Source organism: Lactuca virosa, chromosome 9, assembly GCF_052849685.1.
Source record: "Lactuca virosa cultivar CGN04683 chromosome 9, Lactuca_virosa_CGN04683_v6, whole genome shotgun sequence".
Classification (NCBI taxonomy): domain Eukaryota; kingdom Viridiplantae; phylum Streptophyta; class Magnoliopsida; order Asterales; family Asteraceae; genus Lactuca; species Lactuca virosa.
In genome coordinates, this window is record NC_136434.1 from 521,702 (window position 1) to 532,587 (window position 10,886).

A 10,886-nucleotide genomic window follows, 5' to 3' on the forward strand; every position below is an offset into this window, starting at 1 on the left:
CCAATCTTCTTGGTGCTCATGATCCTATCCTTACCCTTACTATCAGAATTCATCTAACTACCAAACTCCTTCCTGCCCTTGCTATGTTACATGAGATGAAAGGTGTTTCGGAGAGATTCATACCTCTAAACCAAGGGGGAGAAGGTGCTCAACCGAAGGTAACTGTGAAAACCGAAACTGCTCAACCGAAAGTCACAGTTAAAACCGAACCGAAGGGTAATGAAGCTTCGGGTTCCGGGAACAAAGAAAAGAAGAAGGGTGCTGCTGATGACAGTGATGAAGAGGAAGAGACTACTGTTGAGGCCCTAAAACGAAAGAAGAGGGACAGAGAACTGGATGAAACCTTAAGGGTTGCGAGGGAGGCTGAAGAGAGGGAGAGAAGAAACAAGGAAGAACAAGATGCCTTGGACTGCAAAAAGGCCTTGTTTCCTCTATGGACAAGAGAAACACTAGTCAAGGAGGCAATAGAATTTCCAAGCGTTTACTGGCTGGAACCTGTCACTTCTTTTGACTGTGACAATTCAAAGGATTCACAGTTCGACATGCCTATAACACGACGGGCATTTACATTTCATTGTTTCGATTCAACTGTTAAAGTCCCTTTCCCTCATCCAAAAGTTGATCGCGAACTGATAGATTTTTATTTGAAGTACGGTCAGCCTCAGTACTTGACATGGAGCGCACAGAAGATAGTTACTGTCAAGGTACTCAAACCTTTGCCTGCTGGGAAATTCATTAATGTTAGTTTCAAGATCACCCGAGGGTCAGCAAACTCGGTTTCGGTCATTTCCCTAGCAGATCTACCAAACTTAAATCCTCATGACTGGATCCTACTGTTCAACATTCTGCTCACCAACGCCAAAGAATACGAGCCGATCCTGGATCACTTGAAGAGGATGTTGGCCTCCTATATCCATAAAGTAGCTGCAATGGATCAGGAGATAGCTAAAGTCATGAATAAGAAACCGACAGTCAAGCCAACATAAAAACCTGGAGATGTGAATAAGATGCGGATGGGACAAATCGACTCTACACATCTTACAGTCATGTTTACAAGAGGCGAAGCCAATCGCTTTCTGTTCGCTCTTGTTGACAAACATCTGTTTTCAACAGACTGCTTAGAGGACATTATCAGTATCATCCATCGGTGCAAGCAGAATTCAGAAGCAGATAAGAAGAACTTCATGGACATGCTTCGGTGGTTCATTACTTTTCGTCATCATCTATTGGACATCATACCGAAGGTGTTCAAGACAATCAAGAAGTCTTCAGTAGCTCAAACGAACTGAGCTTTCGGCTCCATTGACGCAAAGGGCAGATTGTTGGGTTTTATTGTGTTGCGTCATGGGCTTGTTTTGTATATCCGGATTGGGCCTGTCCATCCGTGATTATCTAGTAGGGTTATGTTATAAATAGTGCACGCATGTATGCATTAGTATAGTTCGTGACTTTGATTATTATCGTTTTGTAACCCTAAGCACCTCTACAGTCGAAGTTCTTAGTCGAGCTCTTCTGAGGTGTTAAAGTTTTAATCATACGACATCTTTAAAGCCATTCTTGTGTTCATAATTACGTCCTTTATTGTTTCACCTTCTTTTTGTCTGAAATCTTTCAGCTCAACCAAGCACTGTTTGACTGAATTGATTTTCGTCTTCTCACTTCCTTGAAACTTTTCTTTCAGATTGTTCCAGATCTCATTAGCAGTTGTATAACTCCTTACGTAATTGTACACAACTGGAGGTAAAGCTCCCCGTAATTCCATCACACATCTCTTCTCCATTTTCTTCAGACGATCAGTTTGATTTTCAACACCAGAACTTGCAGAAGATGATCCAATTGCTTGAACATTCACCGGAGGATTGACATTTCCAGAGATACATGACCATAATTCTGCATCAAGACCATTCAGATAATCCTGTATACGATTAGCCCACTGATCATAATATTCAGGGATTAGCATTGGAATTTTGGTCGATGATCCTAACAGATGAGAAAACGAGGTCATCGAATTCAGATTGAAACTCGCCATTGTTGTACGGAAGATGATTATGAATATTTTGAATAAAATTTGAAAATTTGAGAACAAACTAGTTGAATCTAATCGGAATTACAATACGAACACTCGATTCAACAATTCAAATGCAGAATCGAATCACAAACTAAAATCTAGACAATTTTTCACTATCAAAAAGTGCGAAAACTTTTGAACCAAAAAGTTGATTCAAAAACTTTTTGAATAGATGAAAATCAGATCACAGATGTGATTCCTGCTCTGATACCAATTGATGAATCAATGAACCGAGTACAAAATGAATCGGAGTTAAAAGGAAGTAAGAATGCGAGATTGAACAACAGATGTAAATATGATCTTGTTTCAGCTCTATTACGCTTTCGAATGTTTACAGAGTACAAAGACAGGTCTGTAAAAACTCTTATCTAACTCTAGTAAATATCCCTATTTATAGGGATCAGAAAGCGTACAAAATTTATACTAAGGCATAGACACATAAGCTTCGAATAAGCGCACCTTAGTAAAATAGATTACAAAACATACGAAGAGTACAAAACATACTTCGACAAATTACAACATATTTGACCCTTACAGAGGCAGGTATGCGCTTGCCTACCACTGATTGTTTTAACATAATCATCCGGGAATACGAGTTTTCAGTGAGAGAGTTGATCCCCATCGCTATAAACAAGATAGTGGGTTTCGAACTCCTCTGCCGTGGACTAGGCCGCCTGCCGACTGTTACGGCTTTCAAGCACTTCTTCAATGCCTCTACTCAGTCGGGGACTTGAACCCTTTCCCGCCGGCGGGGAGTCCCTACTCTTATCCATGATAAGAAGTCAAAGAAAAATTGGCAGGAGAAGTTCTTGTGGGTGAACAACGATCTCGTGGTGCTCAGTTATCCGAGGGCTAAGGTGTTCGTTGATCGCGCTCCCACATCTTTTGGCGCCGACCAAGAACTGGCTGATCTCCTGGAGAAGATTAGTATCAACGGTGACGATTGGCTTGATTTCTTCTTGGCCGCCGCCGGAATGAGCGCCGCTTGGAGGGCTCGCGGGAAGATACCTGAGTTTTTCGTTGAGAAATAGGGTATTTCTATTTCTCCTCTTACCCCCCCCCCCCCATTTTTGAAAAATTGGTAAAGCACGTTTAAATCGGCGTTCTGTTTAAAACATCGTTATCTTTTGTTTTGTTGCCAGGTGTGGAGGAAGTTGTTTCTTTAGGGAAAGCACTCCAGGGTCTGTTAGACGGTGAGCTTCAGTGTCGTGACGTTGAACTTGTGGAGGCTCTTCCACCCCCTGTTTCTGGTCAAGGAATTGGGGCCATCGTCGGTTCCGACAGTGTCGCTGGCGCCGGCGAGGATCTAGAGTTTCAAGATGTTGTTGTCACCGGTGCTTCTCAGAAGGATCCTACACCTTCCGGGTCGCCGAGGAGTCTTCGCCTTGTCAAGAGGCGTTTTGCCCTCTTTGAAGCCTCTTCCGACGGCCGATCTGAGATGGCCAACACTGAGCCCCCCCTTCGTAAGATACGTAATCTGAGTTTCTTACTAGGAGGATTCAAGAGTTCCAACCGTGCCCTCGATGAAAGTCCTCTGAAACTGTTGGAGGGGGCACAAACCAGGGCGACTGAACTGCCCTGTCATACGGGAGAAGGAAGCACCGAGAAGACCAGCCCTGTTCCCCCTGCTGGTGGGGCCAAGGCGAAGACCGGCTCTTCGCCTTCCCAGGGTCTTGCATCAACTACTTCCGATAAAGCCGCAACCATCCCCATTTTAGTAGGTTCTCATCCAGATGCATACAAGCCTGATTGGCGGCTAACTGCCCAAGACCTTGTCTCTGATCACGACACCGCTCTCGAGTGGTGTCAGCACGCTTTCCCCCTGCTACCACTGAGGCCTTGTCTGTCCTGTCAGACGAGCATATGGCCGATGGCTTGCGTTATGCCGCCGCCCAAGTGTCATCTTACTTGGTCGCGGATGTTGAACGTATTTCCGATATGGAGACTCTCTGGTATGACTTTGACAGGAAGAACATTAAGTACGAAGAGCTAAGGGACCAGGTGGAAAAGTTGGTGGCCGAAAAGTGCAACTTGGAGGTCAGGCAGGAGGTGGTGCTGCTCGAGAAGGCAAGCTTGGCGGGTCAAATGGCGAAGCTGGAGGAAGAGGTGAGGCGGATGAACGACCATGTGGGGGCCCTGACTCTAGAGAACGCCGATTTGAGCGGGCGGAACTGGAGGTTGATCTGGTTTCTGAGAACGTTACAAGGGGAGCACTAGAGAGGGATATTTCTTGGATTCTTAGCGACGGGCTCAACCGGGTGGTGGACAGGGTGATCGAGAGCCCCCAGTTTCTCCAGGGTTTGGTGCAGGTGTGTGTGGCTTGTGAGGCGGTGGGGGTGGAGTAGGGAAAGAGGGATGCTTAGGAGCTGGTGATCGTTGGAGATTTCAATGCAGAGGCTGAGGTGGACGTGTCCACCAAGGTCCAAGAGATGGAAGATGCACTGGCTGCTTTTACGGAAACAGACTTTGCCAGCTATCTTCGCCTGGGTAATCTGGACATCGTCGGGCTTCGCAACCTTTGTCAAGATGCTCAAAGCGATGGATCGAGCCCTGCCCCAAGCCCTTCCCCTGGTGATGGAAACACCCCTACCCCCAAGTAGCATTGTTAATTAGTTTTGATGTAGCACTCGTGAACAATATTTTCTTTTTCTTGCTTTATTTTTTGTTTTTGCTACCTTTAGAGGCAGCCTGAAAGTCTGGGAGTCCGGCACCCTTGACAATGTTCACTTTATTTTTGTGGGTATGAATTTTTGTTACCGCACATATTCGTTTGTGTGGTTGCTTCATGGATGGTTTATGTTTGCCATCGCATGGTATTTACGGAGGGTTTTCTTACACCCTTGGTCCGAGTCCTTTTGTTGGTGAACTCTTTATACTTTATTAGAGTTGGTCTTTGAGAAATTTGTTCTAATTTACTGCTTAAAGACCCTAGGTATAGCCAAGATCTTCATCTTGAGGCTCACCCGATTATGCTTTGCTTATTGGTGGAAGGTTATGATCCTTCGACACGCATGTCACATGTTCTTTCATATGTTTGCTATTATGTGGTTGATGAACATGTTTTGGGAGGAAGGTTACGAGCCTTCTCTATGTAAACTCCCTGGCTGCCTCCTTATAACGATTTCGCTCGTGTAGCGTTGGATGATCAGTCCTTGTTGTCACACAATAAATGTACACAACCTCTTTGTTTTGTCTTTCAAGCTTGAAAATAAAGGGGCATATGAATTTCCCTTTTTTTTACTCTAGTTTTGTTTAGAGCACAATAAAATTGAAAGTAGTAAAGCAATTTTTTGCTGATTACGTTTACATGTTAAAATTAATACACAATGCCTTCTCTAGCACTGGTTCTACCTTTAACACTCGTTTTAAGAGTAAAAGTGCCGCAGACTCTGCGTATTCCACGTTCTTGGAATGACATGCCCGTCCTGAGTTTCTAGGCCATAAGCACCATTCTTATGGGCTTCCACGATTTTGTACGGTCCTTCCCACGTGACACTGAGTTTCCCTAATGGTTCAGCGTGGCCAGACTCGTTCTTTTCTTAGTATCCATTCTCTGAATTTGAAGTTCTTGGCTCAAACTTGGCGGTTGTAATAGTTCTCGGTTCGTGATTTGTACAGTGCTTGGCGCAATTGTGCCGCCTCACGTTTTTCATCGAGCATCTCCAGGTCCTGTTGTTGTTCTTCTTCGTTAGCTGCTTCCTCGAAACTCTCTGTTCGTAGGGAGTCGACTACTATTTCCAATGGCAAGACTGCTTCCGTCCCATAGGTTAGGCTAAAGGGCGTTTCTCCCGTGCTTGATCTTGTCGTGGTGCGATATGACCAAACCACTGTCGGGAGCTCATCCAGCCAGACAGACTTTGATCGGAGTAACCTTTTCTTCAAACCATTAACTATGGTTTTGTTTGATATCTTAGTTTGTCTGTTGCCCTGAGGATGCGCTATTAAAGTGAATCGGCGATGGATTTTCTTGTCTTCGTACCACTCCTTGAAGGGACTTCCTTCAAATCGTGTGTCGTTGTCACTTATGAGGATCCTACGAGTTCCAAAACAGGCCAAGATGTTCTTAGTCATGATTTTTATCATCTGCTTGCCAATGACGGTGGCCAGTGGTTCCGCCTCTATCCATTTGATAAAATAGTCTACGGCTAGCAACAAAAATTTCACGCCTCCCAACGCTGGTGGGAATGGTCCCACTATATCGATCCGCCATTGATGGAAAGGCCAGGGGATGGTAATGCTAGTCAATGGCATGGCCGGTTGATTTTGGAAAGGGGCGAACGCTTGACACTCCTTGCATTTCTTGGTTAATGTTGCGGCGTCGTTGTATACGCCCGGCCAGTATACCCCTAGGCGGAGTATTTTGCCTGTGAGTGCACGAGCGCCTTCATGTGCTACTGCGTCCCCGAAATGTCTTCCTTCGAGGAATGTATGTCCTTCTGTCTTAGAGATGCACCGGAGCCATGGGCTTAAATATCCTCTTCGGTAGAGTTGATTGTGTTGGATTAATGTCTAAGTCCATAACTATATTTGGTATGTACTTGACCCGACCCGGCATGGTCCATTTGGGTTGCACTTCACCAACACAATTTATATGGATAGTCTTTTGAGAATAGTATATTTATGATTTATATTAATATATTATAAGTTCTAATATATTAATATGGAATCATATTATTTAATTAGTATTGATCAAGAATTAATTTAGAATTAATTAAGTGATCAAAAAGAACTAATTAAATATGGACTCTTATATATATGGAATGGGCGAAGTTCATTTAGGTTGGGCTAAGCTTTCATGGATGGTCCATGGAGCTTTTAACCCATGGATCCTATGTAAATGAAAGGTCATGGGTATTAGGGTTTACATGGATGTAACCCTAATCCTCCATAATATATAAAGGGGTCCTTGGCTCACAAAATTGGCACAAGTGTGTGAAAATAAGAGTGGGCCGATTTTAGTGTGCATACATATTCTCTCAAGTTCTTCCAAGGTGTTTTGGTGATTTGTGATTCCATTTGAGCCTTCCACACTATTGGGGCTAAGCTCTTAAAGCTTGAAGACATCAAGCTACATCAAAAGGTATGTCATCTAACTAGAACTTTGTAGTATAGGTGCTTCATAATATGCTAGTTAGGATGAAACCTTGGAATAGTTAATATTTGCATGTATAATAGAGAAAACATAGATCCAAGGTTTATAGGGTTGCATGTACACCATAGGAGTGTTAGAATGCTCAATACCCAACAGATTGTCCGTGATTGTAAAATCCGGTGCTCTGATTTTAACTTTCCTTGCCTCCTCTGGGTCGTCCGGATGCACGCCATGGCACAAGTAATCGACAAACGGTTTGGTCCATTCCGGGGTAGTCGATACTGTATTAACCTTTCGGTTATCGATAATTTTCTCCGGGAGCACTTCGACTAGAACTTTCTTTGTTAAGTGATCATAGGAAGTTGAGGCGAGCTTGTTGAGGGCATCCGCCCTTGCGTTCTTTCCCAGGGAGATTTGTTTTATGGAAAATCTTTTGAACGTGCTGGTTATATTTTGGAATGCGTCTACATATTTCTGCATCCTTGAGTCTTTAGCCTCGTGTGTTCCATTTACCTGGTTTGTGATAAGCAGTGAATCGCTGAGGACTTCTAGTTGCTTCACGCTAACCTCCTTGGCGAACTTCAGGCTTGCTAGGAGGGCTTCGTACACCGCCTCGTTGTTGGATACTTGAAAGTCGAATCGCAACGTGTAAGTGATCTCTTCGCCTTTGGGGCTCTGAAGGATCAGGCCTGCGCCTGGGCCTTCCTTAGTTGACGAGCCATCGGTGTATAGCTTCCAGAGTTCCTTACCGGCTTCAGGCTCGAGTGAGTCGGTGGAGATTGTCGTTGGTACCTTCTTGATGGTATATGGGATTTCGAGCAGGAAGTCTGCAAGAGCCTGGGCTTTGATGTTGGTCCTGGGGTGGTATTGGATATCGTCCTCACCCAACTCTATGGCCCATTTGGCCAGGCACCCAGACTTTTCTGGCCTTAGTAGCACTTGCTTTATCGGGTAACTTGTCAGAACATCCACCTTATGGGCCTGGAAATATCTCCGTAGTCGCCTGACTGCATAAACCAAGGCAAGGACCATATTTTCCAAGGCCGAGTAATTGACTTCTGGCCCTTGCAGGGCCATGCTAATAAAATGAATGGGGATCTTCTTGCCCTCTCTCTCCACTGCTAGTACATAGGAGATGTCCTCTTCAGACGCTGCTAAGTACATCTGTAGTGTCTCCCATGGGAGTGGCAGGCGAAAGACGGGAGTTGTTGTAGGGCGTCTTTCAGTTTTTGCAATGCCGCATCTGCTTCTTCTGTCCATTAAACTGCTTTTTGTCTAAACATCCTTTGAGTGTCTGGTACAGGGGAAGTGCTTTCTCTGCAGATTTGGCAATGAACCTTCCCAACGCCGTCAACCTACCATTGATCTCCTGTACCCCTTTGAGATTGTGGGGAGTTTTCGATTCGAGGAACTCCTGTATTTTAGTGGGATTGGGGAGAATCCCTTCTTTGTATACCTGATACCCAAGGAATTTCCCTTCCTCGACTCCAAAGGTGCACTTAGCTGGGTTTAACTTCATTTGCGCTTTATCTAGCGTTCTGAAGGTTTCTTCCATATCTTGGAGTAATGTTTCCTCATAGCGGCTCTTGATTACCATATCTTCGACGTAGACTTCGATATTCCTACCAATTTGGTCGGCAAATACCTTGTCTATCAGCCTTTGATAAGTAGTGCCCGCGTTTTTGAGCCCAAATGGCATTTTCTGGTAGCAAAAGGTGCCTTTTTCTGTATGGAAGGTTGTTTTCGCCTCATCTTCTCGTTTCATATGTACCTGGTGATAATCCTTGTACGCGTCAAGGAAACATTTGAGTCGAAAACCATCAAGCGACTGGACTTTTTGGTCGATATACGGGAGAGGGTAACAATCCTTTGGGCATGCGTTATTAAGATCCGAATAATCAATGCACATTTGCCAGGACCCATTCGCTTTCTTCACCATGACGGGATTAGCTACCCACGCTGGGAACACGACCTCCCGGAGTAAGCCAACATTTAGTAGGTCAGCCACTTCTGTGTTTATAGCCCTGTTCCGGTCTGCTACCTGGCCCCTTTTCTTTTGTTTAACATGGTTGCTCCCTGGTGCGATATTAAGGCTATGTGCTATAACTTGTTGATCGACGCCGGTTAGATCGGTTGGTTTCTAGGCAAAGACAGTGGAGTATTGTTTTAGGAGTGCCACCATCCGTGCCTTGGTTTCGTCTGACAAGTGAGCACCAATTCGCACGAGCTGATCTGGATATTCTCTGTTTATTGGCTGTTGATCGGTGGAACATCCTTCTTTTGACTTCTTTGGCGCTCGCACAAGATCGGGAGCGGCTATGATTTGGTAACACTGCTGTGTCCTGGTATTTGTGGTGAGGATCGTCGTTGATCCCTGGAGTGTGCTAAATTTAACTATGTCATGGATCGTTGATGGTACGAGGTGTAGTGAGGAAATTGTCGATCGTCCGAGCAGGATGTTGTGTTCCGTCGGATATCGGATCACAGAGAATTCGATTGTTCTTGTGATTCGATCCTTCTCGTTGTGACTGACCATCGTTAAGGGCAGTCGAATTGTGCCCAATGGCCACAAACTGTGTCCGGTGAACCCTATCAACGGCCCATCGGTTGGGGGCTATAGCCCCTCATTCCATGCATTTGGTAGTTGTCTAAAACAGTGCTCGCAGAGTATATCAGAGCAACTACCATTGTCGATATATATTCGATGGATTTTCGTGTTATGAATAAATCCAGATATGAGGAGCGGATATCTTGGATCCCAGTTCAATGGTCTGGGATTGTTACTCGAAAAACTGATATTGAGTAGATTTATCGAGAGTACCTATATTTCGTCCCGTGCTTGATGAGTCGTGTTTGTCTTATGAGGATTAGAGATAGTAAGTACTTCCATGCCGTCATACGGAGGTTTCTGCAACAGATCAGGATGCGATATCGCCATCTGCGGGGATGAACCATTCGATAACGGTTGCCGGAAACTGCTCTGGAGTACTGGTTCCGTAATCGGTGAGATTTGCACCGTGAGCGCCTGTATTGGAGTCTGCATTCAATACTCGTAGTGGTATTCGTTGGTTATCGCCATCGGTATTCGAAACAAATCTGGTACTGCAGGCGTAGGTGCTATTGGGCTTAGATTTCCGTTTTGTGAAGAACCAGTGTCGTCAATTGGTTGTATCACTCTGAGGATACATTCGGATGGTGCCAAATGTTGTGACATGCTCTTCAGGGGGTTTGGATGCTTGATGATGTAACTGCCTTGAGAGCTTTCCTGAGAACACAATCATAGAAGAGCCGTTAGAGGACGATTGAGTGTTCTCCCGTGACGGTGCTCCGACGGTCAAGTTAGTTTTCTTTTGAGAGAATTTTTAGGGTAGCTTCTATGAGAGAGATAATGGATCCCTTCCTTGAGACGGAAAAATCCTTTTATACCTGTCACTAACGGATCATGGGGACTTCACGCTATAAGCGTGAGACGTGGCCTCCTCTTATTGGTAGATTTGCCCACGCTAACTAACTGACGGGTGACATCAGTTCTGGGCGTCACCGGAGCTATTCGTCGTCCTCTGATTGGTTGTGGGTAAATGAGGATATCACGTGGAATGTTATTTCCTTGTGATGGGAAGTGAGCTATCAAACCCGACCGGCTAATGACCGTCCACCAATCAAGGAAGTAGTCGGTGAGAGTGGACACTCATTCAACCGTCATTTAATAGGCAGTTTCCTTATACT

General features: G+C 44.8%; 1 protein-coding gene across 1 annotated transcript; it reads right to left on the reverse strand.

The window, feature by feature from the left end:
* Positions 1–5,641: 5,641 nt before the first annotated feature.
* On the reverse strand, positions 5,642–8,192 carry LOC145136951 (uncharacterized). Its single transcript, XM_079071067.1, has 2 exons — positions 7,310–8,192; positions 5,642–6,186 (listed from the first exon to the last, which is right to left on the reverse strand). The coding sequence occupies exons 1-2, from the start codon at positions 8,190–8,192 to the stop codon at positions 5,642–5,644; spliced, it is 1,428 nt and encodes a 475-aa protein (XP_078927193.1).
* Between the last annotated feature and the right edge of the window lie 2,694 nt (positions 8,193–10,886).

Coding starts and splice junctions, on each gene's coding strand:
- LOC145136951 (XM_079071067.1), bottom strand. CDS start 8,192: ATGGTCCTTGCCTTGGTTTATGCAGTCAGGCGACTACGGAGATATTTC. Junction 6,187..7,309: donor AATCACGGACAATCTGTTGG/GTATTGAGCATT, acceptor TCAAATGGATAG/AGGCGGAACCACTGGCCACC.